General features: G+C 44.3%; 2 protein-coding genes and 1 long non-coding RNA gene across 9 annotated transcripts in view; 1 reads left to right on the top strand and 2 right to left on the bottom strand.

Moving 5' to 3' along the window:
• Positions 1 to 5,064, top strand: part of BBS4 (Bardet-Biedl syndrome 4) — a 50,004-nt gene extending 44,940 nt beyond the window's left edge. For all 6 annotated transcript variants that reach the window (XM_043471006.1, XM_043471009.1, XM_043471008.1 and 3 more), the window contains 6 exons: positions 329 to 481; positions 577 to 748; positions 2,270 to 2,339; positions 2,646 to 2,787; positions 3,302 to 3,503; positions 4,160 to 5,064. In XM_043471006.1, the coding sequence (XP_043326941.1) occupies positions 329 to 481; positions 577 to 748; positions 2,270 to 2,339; positions 2,646 to 2,787; positions 3,302 to 3,503; positions 4,160 to 4,275 (855 nt within the window). In that variant the 3' untranslated portion in view covers positions 4,276 to 5,064. The remainder of the gene's footprint in view (positions 1 to 328; positions 482 to 576; positions 749 to 2,269; positions 2,340 to 2,645; positions 2,788 to 3,301; positions 3,504 to 4,159) is intronic.
• On the bottom strand, positions 106 to 4,429 carry LOC122443131. The gene is made up of 2 exons (XR_006269933.1): positions 4,315 to 4,429; positions 106 to 783 (listed from the first exon to the last, which is right to left on the bottom strand). It is a non-coding gene; the product is annotated as an uncharacterized LOC122443131 (long non-coding RNA).
• Positions 5,065 to 13,614: 8,550 nt separating the features above from the next.
• Positions 13,615 to 24,155, bottom strand: part of ADPGK (ADP dependent glucokinase) — a 31,036-nt gene continuing 20,495 nt past the window's right edge. Inside the window, exons 5-7 of one of the 2 annotated variants that reach the window (XM_043471013.1) lie at positions 20,360 to 20,556; positions 19,648 to 19,746; positions 13,615 to 15,212 (exon numbers count right to left, since the gene is read on the bottom strand). In XM_043471013.1, the coding sequence (XP_043326948.1) occupies positions 14,661 to 15,212; positions 19,648 to 19,746; positions 20,360 to 20,556 (848 nt within the window). In that variant the 3' untranslated portion in view covers positions 13,615 to 14,660. Of the gene's footprint in view, positions 15,216 to 19,647; positions 19,747 to 20,359; positions 20,557 to 24,155 lie in introns of both variants that reach the window. The other variant, XM_043471012.1, reaches the window with a different exon arrangement.

Here is a 24,155-nt window from a genome sequence, read left to right on the forward strand (position 1 = left end):
GTGTGTACCAAGCAGGGGCGGCAGGGTTAAAGGTGGTTTTTACTTAAAGGGCCCTGATACTCTAAGGTAGTAACTTCCCTGGCTACAAGTAGGAAACAAAAGAGCTAGGTAAAGTCAGAGACTTTTCTTTATTACAGCAAAGAGCCACAGTGTGGGGCGTGAGAGTGTTCCTCTTGAGCGTTTGTTCCAGTGGATGTATAGGTCCCTGGAAGATGTTTTTCAATCCCATCAGTGTTGATGGGCCTACTGAGTGTCTAGACTCAGGAAGGCTACTTCACTCTGACAGCCTTTTGAGAATGACTAAATTATGAACTTTCCATGTTTTCAGGCCATCTTGGCAGCAGGCAGCATGATGCAGACCCACGGGGACTTTGATGTTGCCCTCACCAAATACAAAGTTGCAGCATGTGGTGTTACAGAAAGCCCTCCACTCTGGAATAACATTGCAATGTGCTTCTTTGGCAAGAAGAAATATGTGGCAGTGAGTGTCTCCTCCTCTTCCTGGTTTGTGTTCATAGTTACTGGGTCTGCTGAGCTTGCCCCAGCCCCTCACCAAGTGCCCCCTCACTCTTCCAGGCCATCAGCTGCCTGAAACGAGCCAACTACCTGGCACCTTTAGAGTGGAAGATTCTCTATAATTTGGGCCTTGTCCACTTGACTATGCAGCAGTACGCATCCGCTTTCCATTTCCTCAGCGCAGCCATCAACTTCCAGCCGAAAATGGGGGAGCTCTACATGCTTTTGGCTGGTAAGAGACATTTCTGTGGAGCAGCCCTCTGCAGTCTGTAATGAGGGAGAACTGAATTAGAATCATGGCAGGCCAGTAGTTAAATATCCCATAGAAGCCATTCCCTTGCAGATCCCATAGGTGTCTGGATGACACTCGTAGAGTCTGAAGAAATATGAAACAGAAAGATGACAGAGCACCTGGTTGCTTCTCACTCAGAGGCCGGCAGGTTAAATAAGGTTCATATGTGGTTCATCTTTTAACAGTGGTATTCCTTTGGCTTGACAGTTCATATATTGAGTCCAACCATGTTCTTAGTTATCAACAAGTGTTAAGATCGTGGGCTTTAGGTATCATCAGGTGTTAAGATCCTGACTTTAGTACTTACTGTTAATAGCTGTATCTCATATGGTTGATGAGAGGATTACATGATTAGAAAATCAGTGAATGTTAACTTGGTTTTGCTGTCATTACATAATTAGTCTTTTATTGTTGTTAGTGTAATACAAAACTACTGACGATTCTTTCTGGGGGAATATTTCTCCTTACACAAAATTTACTACATGTTTAAGAGCAGTTTCCATGTTCTCACTGACAGTCTTCAGGGGTTTTTTTTTTGTCATTACTGTGGGGTTCTATATAAGTAGATCGAGTGGTGATTATTTGGGGGCTGTCTGAATACAAAGATAGCCCAGTCATAAAGGGATACAGGGTTGTAAGTAAATCACTATAGGGCATAAGCAGCAATTCTATAACAGAGTAGAGATGGTCTTCACACTGAGTTTTGAAAAATAAACTGCAGTTCAGTGGCACAGAATGGCTGAGAAGCCCCTGAGGAAAGGCATGCAGCTGTGAAACTGCAGGCTGCACCCGGCAGGTAGTGGTAATAGTGTGGTAGATAGAGCATAGTGGGAGGTAAGTCAGGAGAGGTGGTCTGGGGTCAGTGTGGAGGGCTGTGAGTGCAGAGGTTGTGTTTCCCAACTGTATTCCTGGATCTCCTCTAGTGTCTGGAGGAAGTAGATGAATGGTTGTGGGGGAAGTGGAGTGGGCATGGCTTCCAGAGCAGCTCTGTTACTGTCTGGTTTATAGATCAAGCTTCCAGAAAATACTGATTAAAAAAGAGAGAGTGTTCTGTTGCTTTAAAAAAAAAAGTTTAAAGATCATAGTTATAAGTGGTGGAGAACAGTGAGGATTCTTGAGTAGGACAGTGAGGTGGTCAGATCTGTTAGCGAGATCCTGGCAACACTGTGGCAAGTAGATGGAGGCAGGTGGACGGCGTCCCCGGGGAACAGAATGGAAAACCTGACATGACTAAAGCCAAGGCAGTGTCACCAAAGAAACTAAAAAAGGGAATTCATGGAACCTGGCAATGGATTAACTGGAGAGGGGACTGTTGAAGATGACACTAGGAATCCAAGCTGAGTGACTTGAGTAGATGGTGGTGCTAGGAGCTGAGAAGGTGCAGTAAGAGTTACATGTGTAACATTTCCTGTGTTTTCATGCTAGGCTCTTCAGCCATAGCATTCACTCTCTCTGTTGCAGTGGCTCTGACCAATCTGGAGGATACAGAGAATGCCAAGAGAGCCTATGAAGAAGCAGTCCGCCTTGATAAGTAAGCTGCCCTGCTGAGGATGGTGTCAGGGGGCTAGACTCCGCAAAGCCATGAGGTGGCGCCAGGGCCCCGGTGCTGCCCGAGTCAGCCCAGGTGCTTGCTCTCCACATGCCTCTGTGCACAGCAGGTCTGTGTGGAAGGACATGGTTCCTGAGCACAAGCACTCAGTGCTTCAGTGGGACCTGGCCCTGGCTCTGAGAGACCTTGCTGTGGCATGGAGATCTATTAAACTAGTTTTGTTTCTGTATAATGATAAGGATTTGTTGCAAAGCCCCAGCTTCACAGAGTCCCTGTCCGTCTGTGCAGGTGTAACCCTTTAGTGAACCTGAACTATGCTGTGCTGCTGTATAACCAGGGCGAGAAGAGGGGTGCCCTGGCCCAGTATCAGGAGATGGAGAAGAAAGTCAACCTACTCAAGTATAGTAGCTCTCTGGAATTCGATCCGGAGGTAAGTCTTAAATCCAGGAGTCATTAAGCAAGCTGTCAGGAGACTTTTAAATCAAGCCCAAATAATCTAGATATAATGTATGTTTATGCCTGTTTTGGCTTTGATGTTCCAAGCAGCATGAATTCTTCAATTAAGGGCCAGCTTGAGAAAAAACTTTACTGAAAGAAAATAGTAAGAGGAAATTTAAGCTTACTGAGTTGTATCTATTATTGGTAATACAACTCATTTGAGTTGAGATCTGTGTCTCTTTGTAGCTTCCTCCCACTTCTCACACAGAAAAGGCAGGAATTTAGTCCATTAATGCACCGAACTTAAAGAATTTCCATGCCATCCACTTAAGGCAGTGTGTTCTCTGCTGTTTAAGAATCATTTCTTTGCAATCAGTACGTTCTCCCTCAAACGGTAGCAGACACTGTCATCTAACCTCGCTTGCCTGCTAAAGGCCTAGGATGAGGCTTGTCTCTGCTTGTCATACCTGTGACTTTTTTTTTCTTCCTTCCCACATGGACACAAGATGGTGGAGGTAGCCCAGAAGCTGGGAGCTGCTCTACAGGTCGGGGAGGCACTGGTCTGGACTAAACCAGTTAAAGATCCCAAATCAAAGCACCAGACTGCTTCAACCAGTAAAGCCGCCTGTTTCCAGCAGCCTCTGGGCTCTAATCAAGCTCTAGGACAGGCAATGTCTTCAGCAGCCACATACGGGAAGCTGCCCTCAGGTAGGAAGCTACACACTGCTGTGGAGACCTATGGGAACAGCCACGTGTGCCTGCAGAGATTACAGCTCTGAGTGAGGCTTGTGCTTTTCAGACTCATAACATGTCCAGTGTAGTGCTGCCTAGAAGGGGGAAGAAAGCCCAAGGGTGTCCAAACTGTCACTTGTTTTCTTTTTTTAATTTTTTTTTCTTTTTTCCCCCAATTTTATTAGTTGGAGGCTAATTACTTTACAGTATTGTAGTGGTTTTTGCCATACATTGACATGAATCAGCCATGGATTTACCTGTTTTCTTAAGGCCATTTGTGTAAAAGTTCCCAGCTATTGGCAGGCTTAGGTGGATGGTCAAGACACTGGGTGTTCACGATCTGCAGGTTTAGAGATCCATTATGGTACCCTTTGTTATGGAGTCTCAGTTTAATTTTCACTGCCTTATCACAAGTCAGCATGGCACAGGTAATGAATGATTTCTTTTAATAAGGTCACTGAAGGCCCACCTGACTGACTTTATCCAGTTACGGTCTTCCTTCACAGCTGCACAGATATGCCACAGTCCTACTAATCCCAGAAAATAAGCTTCGAGAAGAAAAATCATAACTGCATTTTGATTTCTTCTGGAACCAGGGCACTGAGAATTCAAGCTGTTTGTTTTGTTACTAGGTGCTGGAGGAACATCCCAGCTCACAAAGCCACCATCCCTTCCTCTGGAGCCAGAGCCCACTGTGGAAGCACAACCCACGGAAGCATCAGCACAAACCAGAGAAAAGCAGGTGTAGGATGGCCCTGGAGCTGGGCTTTCTTTGGCGAGGACCTACCGGATTAGGAAAGGTCCCATGACACAGGCAGCACATACAAGAACGTGTGATGATGATCACCAGGATGCTGAAGCCTTCACAGTCCCTGGCTGCCCCATGAGCTAGGAAAGAGGAGATGGCCCAGATGAGTTCTCTTAAGAACTGAGAGCAAGGCTTTGGCTCTGTATGTGGTGCCAAGAGCCAGCAGGGCACGTGACACTGTTTGCTGTGGAAAGGATTTACCTCCCGCTGACTGAGCCCTTTGTGGAAGAAAAGTCCGAGACAGACCTCTGCTGGCATGACAAAGCCTTGGCTTAGCTGAGGTGATCCTTGGGCTGTGTGGTAGGTATATTGGCCACCAAGGCAAACACAAATCTTGAATTAATAATCCAGTTCTAATAGTAGAAATTAGAAGATGGAAAAAAAAAAAAAGCTCTTTAAATTGTGGCCCAGTCTATTGAGTATTTAGCTGCACTTGCCCAGAAGAATCCAGAAAAAGCCCCTATAGCTTGTTCTTGAGTGAGGTTAGAGTGCAGAGCCAGATCATGTCAGTATGAAAAGAGATAAAGGGCTGGTCTGGTATCAGCACCAAGGACTGGGGAAAAAAAAAGGAGGAGCTTCTTAAAACCTCCTCAGTTAAGACATTCAGTGATAGCACTGACCAGATGCTAGCAATACATTATATATCCTTTTCAGAATAAAGATTATGTATCATCCCTTTGGGAAAAGTTGTATAAGGGATCACAATAAAATGTTTCTGGAAGAATCTTATATCTGCCGAGTCTTGGGGCTTCTGGATTTCTAGTTTCTCTGTTAAGAAAGGAGCTATTCTGATTTCTAGTATGGTTGTTACTCATGTCATCACAATTAGAAAAATGAGGCTACATACACAATCACAAATATAGACATGGTTTTAGATGGCTCAGATTAGAGGCAAGAAAGAACTAGCAATGGGAAGAGTGCCCTTCTTACTGAATAATGTTAATACAAAACAAAGTAGAATTCTGGAGTGTGTGATTACAATGATTATTTTGTTCTTAAGGAAAAAAATCACCACTGACTGATAGTTAAGTGGCTCACAATGGACCAGTCCTCCCACAGACAACAAACAGTAACCAGTAGGTAAATATAAAGTACGTAACTGTTCCAGGTACAGATTATGACATTATATATATAACTGTAAAGATTTTCATATTTTACTAATTTTAAATAGTTTGTAAAAAGTTAACGCTGTATATATTACAATCTTTAGAGCAGCCATTTGAAAGAAGCATAGCTCAAAAGACAGTAGAGAAGGGGAAAAAATGGAACAAAGAGAAAACAAATGGCAAACTATAAATCCAGTCATATCAATAAAATGTAACTAGACTTAAAAATGTAACTGGGCTAAACAGTTAAAAAGCCAGAGAATGATAAAAAACCTCCTACTATATTAATGTTAGGCAAAGTAGAGCTCAAAGTCAGGGGTGTTACCAGAAATAGGGGCATTTCATAATGATAAAAAGTTCAGTAGAAAAACAATCATAAACATGTATGTACCTAATGATACTTCACAATACATTAAGTAAAAGTTGACAGAATTAAATCTATATACTTGCATATGTTAGCAATTTTTCTTTTAGCATTTGATAGACAAAAAGTGTAAAAGAATATATTGGCCAGCTTGACCTAATTAAACACCACAAGCAGTAACTACAGAAAATACATTCTTTGCAAGTACACACAGTACATTTAGCAAGACAGACCAAATGCTGGACCATAAGTCTCAAAAGTCAATAGACTGAAATTTACAGAATATGTTCTCAATACACAGTGTAATTATATTAGAAATTAAAAGGAAGATATCTATTACAGAAAACAGCATATTTGGAAATTAAACATATGCTTGGAATAACTCATAAGGAAGAAATCAAAGAGAAACTAGAAAATAGTTTGAATAATGAAAACAAAATTTGCAGGGTTCAGCTAGGAACTATGCTTAAAAGGAAACTTACAGCTGTAAATGTTTCTATTGTAGCAAATGATTGTTGGTAAAGGTTTCTACCTTAAGCTAAAAACAGCAAAATAAACCCCACATTTCAGGAATTATTAAAGAAAAATCTAAAAAGGCAAAAGTTTTACAAAAAAATGCATATGGCAGAAAGTTGACAAATCCCTAGCTAAACTGATAAAAAAGAGACAAATTACCAATATCAAGAATGGAAAAAGGGATAGCATTATAAAGAGACTATAAGACATTAAAAAGAGAAAGGAATGTTAGAAGGAATTTTATGACAATAAAACTGGCAACTTGGATGGAACAGACCAAAACTGAAACAAGATGAAATGTAAAGCCTTGAGGCCTATCAAAGAAATTGAATCTATAAATCAAAAGCTACCCTTTAAAGCAAACTCCTGGCTCAGATTTCACCAGTGGATTCTATTAAATCCAATCTTACAAAAATTTTTAGAAGACAGGGAGAACTTTCCATTATGCCATGAAGAAAACAAAAATCTACAGATTGAGAATATATTCTAGAAGAATAGATTCACAAAATACATCTGACAAAGGACTTGTATCCAGAAAATATTTTAAAAAAACTACAACTCAGTGATGAAAACTATTGGGTTGGTGTAAAAGTTCGAGTTTTCCTGTAGGATGTGGCCAACCCAAGAATAACCCAAACAACAATATACACAACCCAACTGAAAAAAAAAGGTAGGTAAAAAATTTGGATACCTCACAAAGATACATGGCCATATTATACCGGTCACACATGAATGGCCAGTAAGCACGTGAAAACGTGCCCACTGTTTATCATCAGGGAAATGCAAAGTAAAACCACAATGAAGTACCACTAGGGACACGTCAGGTGCACATCAAAATGGCTAAAATTAAACACAACTCCAAATGTTGGCAAGAACAAGAAGCAAACAATTGTCATCGATCACTGGTGGGAGTGTAAAATGGTCCATCCACTTTGGAGAAAGGTCTCTACCCATCCCATGATATTATATCCATCTCAGCAATTCTCCAATGGAGGAGAATTTTTACTCAAAAGTAAAAATGATTTTTACCCAAGAGGAAGAAAAATGTCCACACAGACTTGATAACATTCATAAAAGCTCCAAATGGAAACACTGTATTCACAATACTATTTAGTTATAAAAAGCAACAAACTACATACAACATAATCTCAAAAACATGCTGAATGAGAAGAGCTTTATACAGCTATGGTAATTAAAATTGTATGGTACTGGCAAAAAAACAAATCTAGATCAATGGAATAGGATAGAAAGCAAAGAAATAAACCCATGCACTTATGGCCAATTAATCAACAGAGGAAGCAAGAATAAACAGTGGAGACAGAAGTCTCTTCAAATGGTGCAGAGAAAACTGGACAGCTACATGTGAAAGGGTGAAAACTTTCTCTAACATGGTTATACAAAAATAAAACTCAAAATGGACTAAAGACCTATATATAAGACTGAATACTATAAAATTTCTAGAGGAAAACATAAGCAGAACACTCTGACATAAATTGCAGCAAGACCTTTTTGGATCTGTCTCTAAAGTAATGGAAATAAAAATAAATGAGCCCTAATTAAACTTCATGGCTTTTGCACAGCAAGGGAAACCATAAAAAGACAAAGAATGGGAGAAGTATTTGCAGACAATGTGACCAATAGGGATTAATTTCCGGAATATACCAACAGCTCGGTATTAAAAAAAAAATTAAAAAATAGGCAGAAGACCTAAATGGACATTTCTCCAAAGAAGATGAACAGATGGCCAAAAGGCACATGAAAAGACTCTCAACATCACTAATTAAGAGAAATGCAAATCAAAACTAAAATGAGGTATCAACTCACACCAGTCAGAATGGTATAATGTCAAAAAGTCTACAAATAACAAATGCTGGTAAGGATGTGGAGAAAAAGGAACCCTTCTACACTGTTGGTGGGAATGCAAATTGGTGGAGCCACTATGGAGACCTGTATGGAGGTTCCTTTTCATGCTGTTCACGGGGTTCTCAAGGCAAGAATACTGCAGTGGTTTGCCATTCCCCTCCTCCAGGGGACCACATTTTGTCAGAACTCTCCACCATGACCTGTCCATCTTGGGTGGCCCTACATGGCATGGCTTACAGTTTCATTGAGTTAGACAAGGCTGTGGTCCATGTGATCAGATTGGTTAGTTTTCTATGATTGTGGTTTTCAGTCTGTCTGCCCTCTGATGGAGAAGGATAAGAGGCTTATGGACGCTTCCTGATGGGAGAGACTGAGGGGAAAGTGGGTGTTGTTCTGATGGGCGGGGCCATGCTCAGTAAATCTTTAACCCAATTTTCTGTTGATGGGTGGGGCTATGTTCCCTCCCTGTTATTTACCTGGGGCCAAACTATGGTGGAGGTAATGAAGATAATGGCAACCTCCTTCAAAAGGTCCCATGCACAGACTGCTACACTCACTGCCCCCAATCTTACAGCAGGCCACCACTGACCCACGCCTCCACCAGAGACGGACACTCATGGGCAAGTCTGGGTCAGTCTCTTGTGGGGTCACTGCTCCTTTCTCCTGGATCCTGGTGCAGACAACGTTCTGTTTGTGCCCTCCAGGAGTCTGTTTCCCCAGTCCTAAGTTCTGGTGGCTCTGTGGTGGGGAACCCCACCTTGTGCCATACCCAGGTCTGCTGCATCCAGAGCCCCTGCAGCAGTCCACTGCTGACTCGTACCTCTGCAGGGGACACTCAGACACAGCTCTGTCTCAGTCTCTGGGGGGTCTCTGGGTCCTGGTGCACACAAGGTTTGTTTGAGCTCCCTGAGCCTCTGGCAGGTATGGGGTTTGATTCTAAACACGATTTCACCCCTCTTACCGTCTTGCTGTGAAAAGAAGAGAAGCAAAAGCTACAAGAGAAAAGGAAAGATATACCTATTTGAATGCAGGTTCCAGAGAACAGCAAGGAGAGATAAGAAAGCCTTCCTCAGTGATCAATGCAAAGAAATGAGGAAAACAACAGAATGGGAAAGACTAGAGATCCCTTCAAGAAAATTAGAAATACCAAGGGAACATTTCATGCAAAGGTGGGCACAATAAAGGACAGAAACAGTATGGACCTAACAGAAGCAGAAGATATTAAGAAGAGGTGGCAAGAATACACAGAAGAACTGTACAAAAAAGATCTTCAAGACCCAGATAATCACGATGGTATGATCACTCACCTAGAGCCAGACATCCTGGAATGCGAAGTCAAGTGGGCCTTAGGGAGCATCACTACGCACAAAGCTAATGGAGGTGATGGAATTCCAGTTGAGCTATTTCAAATCCTACAAGATGATGCTGTGAAAGTGCTACACTCAGTATAACAGCAAACTTGGAAAACTCAGTAGTGGCCACAGGACTGGAAAAGTTGTTTTCATTCCAATCCCAAAGAAAGGCAATGCCAAAGAATGCTCAGACTACTGCACGATTGCACTCGTCTCACAGGCTAGCAAAGTAATGCTCAAAATTCTCCAAGCCAGGCTTCAACAATATGTGAACCATGAACTTCCAGATGTTCAAGCTAGATTTAGAAAAGGCAGAGGAACCAGAGATCAAATTGCCAACATCCACTGGATCATCGAAAAAGCAAGAGAGTTCCAGAAAAACATCTACTTCTGCTTTATTGACTATCCCAAAGCCTTTGGCTGTATGAATCACAACAAACGAAAATTCTTGAAGAGATGGGAATACCAGACCACCCAACCTGCCTCCTGAGGAATCTGTATGCAGGTCAGGAAGCAACAGTTGGAACTGGACATGGAACAACAGACTGGTTCCAGATCTGGAAAGGAGTATGTCAAGGCTGTATATTGTTGCCCTAATTATTTAACATATATGCAGAGTACATCATGAGAAATGCCAGGATGGATGAAGCACAAGCTGGAATCAAGACAGACAGGAGAATTATCAATAACCTCAGATATGCAGATGACACCACCCTTATGGCAGAAAGCGAAGAAGAATGAAAGAGCCTCTTGACGGAAGTGAAAGAGGAGAATGAAAAAGTTGGCTTAAAGCTCAACATTCAGAAAACTAAGATCATGGCATCCGGTCCCATCACTTCATGGCAAATAGATGGGGAAACAGTGGAATCAGTGGCAGACTTTAATTTTTTGGGCTCCTAAATCACTGCAGATGGTGACTGCAGCCATGAAATTAAGATGCCTGCTTCTTGGAAGGAAAGCTATGACCAACCGAGACAGTATATTAAAAAATAGAGACATTACTTTGCCGACAAAGGTCCGTGTAGTCAAGGCTATGGTTTTTCCTGTAGTCATGTATGGATGTGACAGTCGGACTGTAAAGAAAGCTGAGCACTGAAGAATTGATGCTTTTGAACTGTGGTGTTGGCGGAGAGTCTTGAGAGCCTGTTGGACTGCAAGGAGATCCAATCAGTCCATCCTAAAGGAGATTAGTCCTGAATATTCATTGGAAGGACTGATGCTGAAGCTGAAACTCCAATACTTTGGTCACCTGACGTGAAGAACTGACTCATCTGAAAAGACCCTGATGCTGGGAAAGATTGAAGGCAAGAGGAGAAAGGGACAAGAGAGGATGAGGTGGTTGGATGGCACCACCAACTCAATGGACTAAGTCTGAGTCAACTCCGGGAGTTGGTGATGGACAGGGAGGCCTGGCGTGCTGCAGTCCATGGGGTTGCAAAGAGTTGGACACAACTGAGTGACTGAACTTAACTGATGGATATTCCTTACCATACGATCCTGCAATGCCACTCCTGAACATATATCCGGAGAAAAATATAATTTGAAAAGAAAGATACATGCACCCCAGTGTTCACTGCAGTGCTATTTAAAATAGCCAGGACATGGAAGCAACCTCAATGTCCATCCACAGATGAATGGATATAGAAGATGTACACACACACACATATACACAGAGGAATATTACTCAGCCATAAAAAGAATGAAATAACACCATTGGAAGCAACATGAATGGACCTAGAGTAATATACTGAGTGAAGTAATAAGCCAGATGGAGGAAGACAAATAGGTTGCTTACTGTGCAATCTAAAAAATGATGCAAATGAACTTACTTACAAAACAGAGACTCACAGACATAGAAAACAAAATTATGGTTACCAAAGGGAAAGGGGGGAAGATAAAATAGGGAGTTTGGGATTAAAATATATATACTACTATATATAAAATAAATCACCAACAAGGACCTACTATACGGCCCAGGTTACTATACTCAGTATCTTGTAATAACCTATAATGGAAGAGAATGTAAAAAAACCCAAAAACTACATATTTATACACGTAGAACACACCTGGAACTAACACAACATTGTAAATCAACTCTTCAATAAAAGTTAAAAAATCAAAGTCAGGAAGCATTAAAAAAAAAAAAAGAGAGCCTTATACAAAAGGACTAAATATTGTGTTTCCATTTCTAAGAAGTTCCAGAACAGACAAAACAATTTATGGTGAAAAAGATTATGATGTGTGCTTCGGGGGTCAGGGCTGAGGCTAACCTGGAAGTGGCCTGACGGATCTATGTGGGTGATGGAAACGTTCTGTATCTGGACAGGCACTCAGGTTAGATACGTATATAGATTTCCCAAAACTTACCATGTGGACTTGAAATTTCTACAGTTTCATTGTTTGAATGAAAATCTTTACCTAAAAAAAGATCAAAAAATGTGAAATGATCACTGTGGTAGTGTTTCAGTGATTTTCAATTATTTCTAAGGAGACCCAGGAAATGGCCTGTTCTGTTGTAACTGACAGTTACCCAACTTTTAAATACGTGCCACATACTGTGCTAATATTTTGCTTGGCATTCCTTTTTAATTAAAAACACTATGAGGGTAAGGACCATTACAGGTCTTTACAGATGAGGAAAGATGAGGCTCAGCAAGGGCACCAACATCACATGACACTTGCCATCTCAAGCCCTGCGGAGAATTCAGATTTCTTCTGCTGATGAATAATTACCCCACTCAAACTTGACAGAGTAAGAGCATGGAAACTGAATCTGCACAGTAAATATTACTGATTTTCGGTTGAATTTTTATGTCTCCTAACAGTGTTCTGTGTGCTGCAGCTTTTCCCTGAACACTAAATCAGTTTTAAGGGAATGCAAGAGTGAGTGTTAGAAGTTTTTTTAGGAAGGATCTTTTTTTCACCAGGCATCCTTTCTAGTCCAGGGGATTTTCAAACTATTCTTCTTCATACAAAATCATACATGGAAACCTTTGTAAAATACAGATCAAAGCCATGGGGCTAGCAGCTCCATCTCTTCAGTTTCTCCAGTCCTTCCAACTCACTTCTGCATCATCTGTCCATCCTCGGTGACAGAGCCCAGTTAGTCTTCCCCCCCAAAGCTTAATGTGCTTGTAGAAAGGTGGGACGTTCACAGAGGGATGCATGTACATTCATACCTACATACACACACTCAAGGATATAGTTTTATAAACAATACTTAATTTTCTTATAATGTATGATGCATTTTGATACTTTATAACCAAGTTGATTTAGTGATGATTAATAGTTCAAAACCCACCTTTTGAAAAACGCCGCTGTCCACACCTCCTGATCATCTTCCTTGACATCACCAGTGAGAACTGGAGAACTTGTTGAGAGTGTACTTAAGGACGAGGGCTGCCTGTAGGAAAAAGGTCACACAGAGAGCATTGCCGCTTAGGGTTAGAACACAGATGATGAGTTATTCTGACTTTTCCTGGGAAAACAGAAATTTCTTCTCACTGAAGCTTTTCTAATAAAAACAGAAGATTGTTGAATTATTTTTAATTGTGCTTTGAGGCAGACTGATGAGGTAGCAGCCAGAGATTTCCTTAATAAACTACTTGGCTTTGAATTTCAGCCTGCATAGTTCTCTAGCCTTAAGTTGTCTTCAAAGGAGTAATCAAGCTGTTCCTTCTCAGCCAAACCAGGCAGGAAGGTCAAAAATTGAGAACGTGAGGTGGCTTTGAGATTCCAGAAGCTGCTGCTGTGAGCCCAGCGTGAATGATTACCCCTGACCCAAGAAGGCCTGCCACCAGTTGACCCGTGTCCCCACTGCTCTCTGAACAAATCGAGAAGGCTCTTCACACACATTTTCAAATTACTGGGTCATATTGGCTTGACTGCTTGCAACTAGTATCATGTCACTTTAAACCAAAGGACAGACCTATAGCTCCGACTCAATGTGATGGGGAAGACAAGATAATCAAACACCTCAACAGCAGAGGAACGTGTAAGTCACAAGTCAAGATCGAAATGATTTACATTTTATCTGGCTCCAGAATCATGGTAGAAATGCAATTAATCACAGACAGACTTAGGATTTCTGAAATGTAAGTTGTTTTTAATATATTTAAAAGCACGCTGAAGTCTCCTTGATTTATAAAAATAAATACATAATATGACAAATTTATTTATGATCCTGGGGCTCTTGGGAGGTCGAACTCTTTAACAGATGTGATGTATCAATGTAAAACATACATGATCTGTTATACACCCAGAAGCAGATTCCAGTTGTAAAAGTAAAATTCCTTCAAGGATCAGAATGAACACAGATCAGTCTTCTGCTATAGAAAGCATGTCCAGAGCTGGGCAGTGAGGGTGGGCCCAGGCACAGCAGCCTCTGACCAGCCAGTCTACAGTTAAGGAGCCAGGGCAGGAAGGTGCAGCCCTTCAGCTCACAGCGCCACCCTGCAGGACAGCCAGGCCCCTAACTGCAGAGTGACTCGCTCCCTCAAGGGCTCCATGAGGCACCCAGCCTCTGCTGTGTCTCTGAAGCACAGGAGGGCTATTTTGTCCTTACCTGTGGCTCTGTCTTAATTTGGGAGCAGAAAACTGAGAAGGCGTACTCACTGAATATTGTCATTATAACAGTGAATGGAAATTATGATCCTGTCATGGGCACTGAGCTGAGAGGATGCAAGAACTCACACTGGGCTTTCAGAGACGGGGAGGACGGGTGAGTGAGCATGCACATCTGAGGTGGGCAAGAAGGGAGTGCTTTCTCCAACCGACATGCTCTTATGGGCAAAGGAGTCTGGCCTAAAATAGCTGAAAAGGGGGTTGGAGAATCAAGTTTTTACCCCTGCAACACACAACATAAAAATAAACGAGAACAAAAATCCAGTCTTGTTAGTAGATAGCTGAATTGCGATTAAAACCTGAAATGTTTCTGTGTAATTGTCAAAAGGCTGGAATGTATCTGGTACAGTTTAATCTGCTGTTGTTTCTTTGGCTGTCTTTCAGTTCGATCAACAGAAATGGTTTTTGACACTCTCAATCCTATTTCCCAGACCACTGAATTCCTGTCATTTTTAGGTTGGCTAGTTTTCCTTCATCAGAAAAATGACCCCAACGACCTTCCTACAAGTGAGGGTGTACTTCTGAATAGAAGAGTCCTTCGGCTGAGATGGCATCTCCAAGGCCCACAGTTCGAACAGGATCTTTACACACTAACACGGGTGTGAAGTGGAAGGACACGCCCTCCCTGTGCCATGCGACCACTGGCTCACTTGGGTTTAACACAACCTTGGAGCCGGCCTCCAAACGGGAGGTCATGAACTCGTGGGGTGCCTTCAGAGACACTCGGCGGGTGTCTATGGTTTCTGTCGCACAGGCCTGTGTCCCAGCCACGCGGGCTCCTGCAGCCACGGCTGCCAGCTGGTTGGCCCAGTGTCCATCCACAGTCGCCAGGATGTGGTAGGCCAGCGTGTGGAAATGGATCCTGCTGAGGTCTGAGGCTCTGCTTTCACTTTTCCCATGTTCCTTCAAGATCCAAAAGAGGATGTCGCTGACCACGCCCACGTCAGGAACACCATTCCAGGAAGAAAGAGAAGAGTGAGGTCCAGATGCCGACTGGCTGAGAAATAACAGCTCCTGTTCATTCAGCCCCAGGGAAGTCACGGCAGGAAAGACCTGCTAACAGAAACAAAATGGGGGTCTCTTTCTGATGGACACCTAGCTCCTAACTCTCCTAGGACGTGGCCAGTGATGGAAGGCAGGGCCAGAGGACTTCCCTGCCCCTGAGGTCACCAAGTGACGGACCAAGGTCACTGTCCTGGCTCTCACACCTCTATCCCCACTCGCAGTATCAAGCGCAGTCACGGGGAAGGCGCAGTGATGCTGTATTAGAGCCAGCCTCCGGGTACACGCTGAGGACAAAGCAGTGTGCCCAGCCTCTGCTCTGGCACGGGCAGCAGAGCCTCTCACCACTGACGGGGCCTGACTCAGCTCCCGAACACCAGCAGGTGTTACACACGCACAGTGGAGAAGAGCCCACCCCTCGGCCAGGGTTGCGAGGAGAGTGCCCCGTGTCAGATCTAAGTTTTTTGAGCAGGTGTGGGTTAGGAAGACCGTTACGCGATAACAACACTGTGGGAAACGGCACCGAACAGGAGCCAGGTCTTCTACCTTGAGGGGAACCATGATGTCCACCTCACTCTCTGTCTGTCTTAGCACTTCCTTTCTCAGAGCAGGGACCTGCAGAAAGTGAGTGTCTTTGCAGAGAGAGGAGCCCTGTGTGTGTTTATATAAAAACCAGGGGTGCTAATGTAACAGCACTTCCATTTGCCGCATGGTCTATGTCAGATGCCAAGCTAACGGCTCTATTTCACTCACTTCTTGCTGTAACACTCTGAAGGAAGGAGGGGTTGCCTCCACCTTACAGATAAGGGGACAGAGGCTTAGAAAGGTTAGGTAGATAGCAATGCAGAAAATGAAACAAACATGGCTTTTTAAAGAAGTGAAAAAATAACCTCAAGAAGAGAAATACATGAATAAAAATCATACTGAAAAGCACCAGGCGTGAACCCTGATGTAAACTATGGACTCTACATGATGACGACTTAGTGTTGGTTCACTGACTGTGACAAATGTCCCATCTGCGGACGGGGGAGGCTGTGGCTGGGGGCGGGGGGTGCAAGAGCTATGTGGGAACCTACATCCTGCTCACTTCTGCTGTGAGCCTAAAACTGCCCTAAGCACATTTCACATGTCAGACGGGTAAGAAAGCACATTTAAAAATCATGTTTCAGCGGCAAAGATATGAGGAAAAGAGCACTGTAAAGAATTCTAGTAGAAGTAAACCTGTGCTGTGCTCATGGATGCCAGCTTTGCAGGATCAAACTGACAAATGCTTTTTATGCCCCAATCTAGCAGTTCAACTTCTGAGAACGTATCATCCACGTGTACCTGGTCATGGGTCAAGTTAAACTCATGTAAAAGGTTATTCACTGTAGGAGCAGAAAAGGGCAGTGAGCCCAACACTCGGCTCTGGCTGGCACTAAAGACCCTGTGTGCACCACTGCTGCTTCTACCCACGTGGCGGTGGGGAGGCTGATGACAGAGAAAACATCTCCAAAATGCATCCAGTGGAAAAAAGCAAAGTGTACAACAGTCTATGCAGTGTGCCGTGCTATCTGTTGGGATAAAGAGGGATGAAATAATAAGGCTGTATTCCCTATTTGCTTACATATGCACACAATGACTCTGGAGGGATGAGACAAAACTCTTAAGGAGGTTACTAACAGTGGGTACAAGGGCAGGAGGGAGATTTCATTGTGCATCTTTTAATATTTTGTGAATTCTGAACCATATGTTACCCATGAAAGATGTTAAAAAACAAGAGGTTAACTAACCTGCCTAAGTTCACAGAGCTAGAGAGTGGCAGGCAAAGCTGGCATTCCAATCCTGGTTTTCAAAATCTGTGCTCTCAAACATCCCACTCTTGGACTTATCTGATCATTGTTACTGTCCAAAGGCTGAACACCTGGGGGCCTGACGACGAGGGAGTGTAGCGTCCCCCAGACTTCCTTTCTCTGAGCTTCCTGAAGTTCAGCTGAAAGCACTGGGGTTGGGTTTTTGGTTTTCTCCTTTGGGTTCCACTGCAAAAGGCATTCACTTCCAACCTCCACATGCTGGAAGGAAAAAGACACACTACGAACCCGCTGGTAACACGCCCGTGAAACACATCAGTAACTCCGCCAACATCAGACTGATTATATTCTTTGCAGTCAAAGATGGAGAAGCTCTATACAGTCGGCAAAAACAAGACTGGGAGCTGACCATGGCTTAGATCATGAACTAATTGCATAATTCAGACTTAAATTGAAGAAAGTAGGCAAAACCACCAGACCATTCAGGTATGACCTAAATCAAATTCCTTATGATTATACAGTGGAAGTGACAAATAGATTCAAGGGATTAGATCTGATAGAGTGCCTGAAGAACTATGGACAGAGAGGTTCGTGACATTGTACAGGAGGCTGTGATCAAAACCACTCCCAAGAAAAAGAAATGCAGAAAGGCAAAATGGTTGTCTGAGGAGGCCTTACAAATAGCTAAGAAAAGAAGAGAAGTGAAAGGCAAAGAAAAGGAAAGATATATCCATCTAAAGACAGAGTTCCAAAGAATAGCAAGGAGAGAGAAGAAAACCTTCTTAAGTAATCAATGCAAAGAAATAGAGGAAAACAATAGAACGGGAAAGACTAGAGATCTCTTCAAGAAAATTTGAAATACCAAAGGAACATTTCATGCAAAGGTGGGCACAATAAAGGACAGAAATAGTATGGACCTAACAGAAGCAGAAGATATTAAGAAGAGGTGACAAGAATACACAGAAGAACTGTACAAAAAAGATGTTAAGGACCCAGATAAACATGATGGTGTGATCACTCACCTAGAGCCAGACATCCTGGAATGTGAAGTCAAGTGGGCCTTAGGGAGCATCACTACGCACAAAGCTAATGGAGGTGATGGAATTCCAGCTGACCTATTTCAAATCCTAAAAGATGATGCTGTGAAAGTGCTGCACTCAATACGCCAGCAGATTTGGAAAACTCAGCAGTGGCCACAGGACTGGAAAAGGTCGGTTTTCATTCTAATTCCAAAGAAAGGCAATGTCAAAGAATGTTCAAACTACTGCACAAATGCACTCATCTCACACGCTAGCAAAGTAATGCTCAAAATTTTCCAAGCGAGGCTTCAACAGTATGTGAACCGAGAACTTCCAGTTAAAGTTGGATTTAGAAAAGGCAGAGGAACCAGAGATCAAATTGCCAACATCCATTAGATCATAGAAAAAGCAAGAGAGTTCCAGAAAAGCATCTACTTCTGCTTTATTGCCCACGCCAAAGCCTTTGAGTGTGTGGATCACAGTAAACTGTGGAAAATTCTTAAAGAGATGGGAATACAAGACCACCTTACCTGCCTCCTGAGAAATCTGTATGCAGGTCAAGAAGCAACAGTTAGAACCAGATATGGAACAACAGACTGGTTCCAAATTGGGAAAGAAGCACGTCAAGGCTGTATACTGTCACCCTGCTTATTTAACTTCTGTGTAGAGTACATCATGAGAAATGCTGGGCTGGATGAAGCACAAGCTGGGATCAAGATTGCCGGGAGAAATATCAATAACCTCAGATATGCAGATGACACCACCCTTATGGCAGAAAACAAAGAGGAACTTAAGAGCTTCTTGATGAAGGTTAAAGAGGAGAGTGAAAAAGCTGGCTTAAAACTCAACACTCAAAAAACTAAGATCATGGCATCTGGTCCCATCACTTCATGGCAAATAGAGGGGGAAACAATGAAAACAGTGACAGACTTTGTTTTCTTGGGCTCCAAAATCACTGCAGATGCTAACTGCAGCCATGAAATTAAAAGATGCTTGCTCCTTGGAAGAAAAGCTATGACCTACCTGGACAGCATATTAAAAAGCAGAGACATTACTTTGCCAACAAAGGTCTGTCTAGTCAAAGCTATGGTTTTTCCAGTAGTCATGTATGGATGTGGGAGTTGGACCATAAAGAAAGCTGAGCGCTAAAGAATTGATACTTTTGAACTGTGGTGTTGGAGAAGACTCTTCAGAGTCCCTTGGACTGCAAGGAGATCGAACCAGTCAATCCTGAAGGAAATCCATCCTGAATACTCACTGTAAGGATTGAAGCTGAAGCTCCAATACTTTGGCCACCTGATGTGAAGAAATGACTCCTTGGAAAAGACCCTGATGCTGAGAAAGACTGAAGGCAGGAGGAGAAGGGGACGACATAGGATGAGATGGTTGGATGGCTTCACCGACTCGGACATGAGTTTGAGTAAGTTCTGGGAGTTGGTGATGGACAGGGAAGCCTGGTGTGCTGCAGTCCATGGGGTAGCAGAGAGTCAGACATGACTTTTTAGTTTAGTTGGCTAAACTGAACTAAACGAACCCATCAGTAACTCTGCCGTCTTCCTAACTCAGCAGGAGATGCTGCTCCAGGGCAGTCCTGGCTCCTGACTTGGATCTCGTGGACCAGGTCGGGGTGAGACGACACCCACGGCACCTGAGCCCCGAGTGTGGCCAGTGGGTTACCTGGTGCACGATGTTGCTCATGAGCTCCTTGTTGGTCATGCTGGCCAGCTCCAGGTGAACTGGAACACCCATAGGGATGTCAGAAAGGGAGGTCACGACCTGCAGAGACAAGAGGGGACCACTGCCATCAGAAACAAGGAGTCAGGCAAGAGGGAAGGATGGGTCCAAGAGGCAGTGCAGCCTCATGAGAGCTCCTGGCTATGTGGGCGACCACAGTCTCTGTGGACAAGGGACGCTTTGCCCAACAGGGACAACTAGGTTCTGCTGGGAGGCGCTGGGGTTAAGGACTTGGAATGCACCAGGAATCCCCCCTAAACGTTCACACAGCCAGCTTCTTCCTAGTGACCTAAACTGAGCAATCGGCTTCAACTGCTGTGTGAATCTGCAGCACAGCTGATGTGAATGAGATGATACGGAAAACATGAAGGACACAGACCACAAACACTGCAGCCATGTTTGGTTCAGCACAGGAAGCAGAGGCTCGGGCAAGATGATGTTCTGACCTGTCCTACTCAAGCTGCCGCCTGCGCCTGAAAGAACACCGTGAGGCGCCTCGCTGCAGTGGGAGGCAGGCTTCTTGGCTACCACGACCCATCCCGGGAGGCTGGGACCTAGGTCAAGGCAGTGCAGGCTGCAGAGGCCGAGAGAGGCGGGAATCCGAAGGAAAACATGAGCTGCGATCTGTGAAATTCTGTAACAGTGCCGCCATTACCTCCAAGAGCCTCTTCCTCTGGAACTCCTTGCTCTGTCCCTCCATCATGTGCAATCCAGAGAGGACCACCAGGTCTGGCTGAAACTCCTCCAGGCTAGACACAAAGACCTCCAGCATATTCATGGCCCCGTTGGAGAGGTCGTGGGAGAAGATGAACCGGTTGGCATGGGGAGCTTTTAACTGGTCCCACTCCTCCCCTAGAAAAGCCCAGTCAACACAACGGGAAGAAAAGGAAGAGGCTTTGAGTCTCCGAGATGTGTGGGGACGGCAGGGCGTCACTGGAGCCTTGGCTCGGGGCAGGCGGGCTTCTGGTTGAGTGAATCCCAGCTGCCACAGCCTAAGGGGAGCGCGGCCGTGGCCAGGACGGGGGTCAGCAATGAACCAGAAACCCCAACCCCTCAAAAACACAGTATGGGTGCTAGTGCTATGTGCCTTTGTCAAGGGCTGGCAGGGTCACGCCCCTCGAGTCTCGGCAAAGGTCTCCTGTCCCCTCAGTTCTCATACCCAGGAGCCCGTGTCCCTCCCCACACAGATCGTGACTCCCAAACACCAGTGTGCAGTATACCATGTGGGCCCTGAATGCAGGACAGGCTGCCTTTCCTGAAGCAACTTCCGCCTCTCAGGAGCGCCCTAGCATCTGTTATTTCATTGGGACCTAAGGAGGCTGGAATTCCAAGAGCCAGGCTGACCACACCCGGCCCCCAGCCTTGCTGCCCACTGGTGATTTCTGGGCATTTGATCTGGAAGCTAAGAGTAAATGGCTGCTCTAGCCTCTTGTGAGCAAGCTGCTGTGGAATAATGACTGTAATAAGGAATAAAGGCTCTGTTCACATGCTATTTCCTCCCTAAATGGTTGAGTGTAGCTGGCAGCCCCCCTGTAGATCCCGATGTGCAGTTAGGTGGTGAAGTACCAGTTAAGACGCCTCCCCCCGCCCCCCAATACACAAGCTGCCAAGCCCTCGAGGGGAGGGTGCTAGTGCCTGAGTCCTCAGGGAGGGGGTGGTGTGGGGGCAAGAGGCTTTTCCAAGCTCATTCTGCACCATACCATGCGGATCCCACACTCCTCAAAGTCTTGAAAATCTCAAAACTCAGCCTAAGGGCTGCCTAGGCAATTCCTTAGAGGCCAGGGCCCCCTGAGCACCAGGGGGAAGCAGTCACCCCCAGCCTGGGGTGCTGCCAGAAACTGGCATGATTTATGACCCGGGTTTACACAGCTTTCCTTCCATGTGAAGCATCTGTCCCATTTACAAAAGTGAAGTCCATATGATGGAACCTAGTTTTTCATTGGTTTCATCATTTACTGGCTCTTCCTTCAGAAAGTTTTTCCCCAAGGCAGACTAACCCTGGAGGAGGATCTGCATGCTGCAGGCTGATCTGTCCCCTGGGTCAGCGCCCCATTTCCTTCCTTCCTCCACTGGGCCTCTTGTTTTTTTTTTTTGGGGGGGGGGGGGCGGTGGCAGCCACCCTCCCCTTGCTCTGAGTTCAGCTTTACTGAATCCATTCCTCTGAAAAACATTTTATATGTGGGACATGTGTACAAAAATCTATGAAAGCAGGAAAGAAAACATCACCAATTTCCTAAAACCTGATGTAATGGTTGTATTTGTTAAAACACCACATTCCTTTCTTAACTCCTAACCCATATCTTATTATTTGTCCAAAGAAAATGCCCCATGGTGATCCACAGAGCTGATGGCAGCAGCCCCCTCTGCTTCATCTCTGAAGACCCAATGCAGGGGGGCCTCACTGAACTGTCAACCTCCGAGCAGACACAATTCCGGTACCTTCTTCCCTGGGCCACTGCTGTATTAGAGGACTTGGCATGTGACTGTGCAATCATTTATTCAAGAGTCCACCTCCTGTAGTGATGTGTGGGCTGAGGAAAGGGCCTGTGTCTTCTTTTACCAACACACTTCTACTGCCTCACACCACACCTGGCATTTAGCCACAAGACGGAATCAGCAAAGGAACAAGTGAGGAAGAGGACAGATCAATGAGCAAGTGCCCATGACACAAATGATGTGGGGTATGCACGCTAAACCAACACCTGCCCAACCAACAAGATTCTGTACAATGGTAAAAACATGCAACCCAGGTATTCTCCTCAGGACAAGACCTGGAACTGCTACTCAGAGCAAAACTATGCAGAAGCATGACCTAACTTAACCTAGGAGAGAAGAGCCACACAGCATTCAAAACAAACTAATTTCCTCAGCAAAAAGGAGAGGGAGGCAAAATAAACATGCTTCCGCAAGGCAAAGACAAGGAGGGATGTGGAGAGCCGACCGCTGCCGGTTTCCACAGGACTGATGGAGCGGCCCGAGAAGCAAAACGACTGAAACGCAGACAGGGTGAGCCTCTGTCTCTCTTCTTCTAAGGTTTGAATTTATTTCCTTAAGTGATCCCTTCTCTCAGTTTATGATCCTGCCCTTCAGCCAGTAAGTCAGCAAAACCTATGCAGTGACTCACTGGCCAAAAGCCTGAAAATAAGCTTCTCTGAGGAGGTCTGGTAGGAGAGAAGGAAAAAATGTTGGCAAATCCCCTCTGGGAATTTACCCATCTAGGTTAGAGAGATGCTGGGGATGGATTTATGTTACGAGAGCTGACCTGAGGGCTGCTGCCACCAGACTAGGTTTCCTCCAGAGGCTGATGAAAATATAACTTCCCATTGAGCTGACTGGAAGGCCACCGCTTAGTACTAAGAAATAAGGCATGGAAAAGAAAAACTAAAGTGGGAAGCTTGTAAACCCAAGGATGGAGGCAATCTCTTCTCAAGATAAGCTGTGCTGTCTTCTTTACCACATACAAGGCACAGCTGTCAAAGGCACCAAAGGCTTGGTGCTAGTTCTCTCCACTCTGCCATCACCAGGGAAGATGACGGGAACAGGGACCACAGGTTCTGAATGGAGCACCGACGAGACGGATATGGAACTAGCAGCAGTGGCAGTAGCACCCCAAAGGCACACCTTCAGCCATTCTAGACCCTTCCGGCCAACAGACTGACTCACGCCTTTCACCAAAGCGGTTCACTGCTCACCACTACCTTCAGGCACTAAAAGCCATTACTCTGCTTTCCCATGAAAACTGAGAGAAACTCAAAAACTGTGCAAATGGCAACTGCCCAGTCCAACATTCTGGCTCTAATTTTCAGACCCTGCCTTTCCTAACCCCCTCAATTCTAATAAGCCTCCAAAAGAGAAACAGAAACAATTCTCTTTTTGTACTTGGAGGAAGGTGTAATTTTTATATCTTAAAGTCAATTACTCTAGTAGGTAAGGGTTTCTTAAGCATCAGACTTGGAAGTACTTCGCTAATGCTTATTAACTAAGTACTGCTTTAAGGTACCAATTAGTCTATTTAGATGCTTAAATCTTTACCTTGATTAATGATGTGATGAATTGGAAATTCAAGAGTTCTATGCACAGGAAAGACACACCAGCAAATATATGGACTCAGATGAGCAATTAAAATACATTCAGGTATTTAGGATCTCTCAGAAATCAGATCTGTGTTCTGTGTAACACATAAAATCTAGTTGGGGTAGGGTAGGATCGGGTGAATTTGGAGTTATAAATCTTACAATATTATATAATGGGAAATAGTGTGTTGTTAAATATAAAACACTTCCTTCCACTAATGCACCCAAAGGAAAGGAAAATCCTTCAAAGGAAGTTTGTCAGAGGCCTGGAATTAATCCTGAGCAGCCTGGAACAGCTGGCCAGCAAGGCCAAGGGCAGAACCCGGCACAGAGCTTAGAGATGTTACCTGCCCTTCTCTTTTCTTTGTAATGAAGGAA

Source organism: Cervus canadensis, chromosome 6 (genome assembly GCF_019320065.1).
Source record: "Cervus canadensis isolate Bull #8, Minnesota chromosome 6, ASM1932006v1, whole genome shotgun sequence".
Classification (NCBI taxonomy): domain Eukaryota; kingdom Metazoa; phylum Chordata; class Mammalia; order Artiodactyla; family Cervidae; genus Cervus; species Cervus canadensis.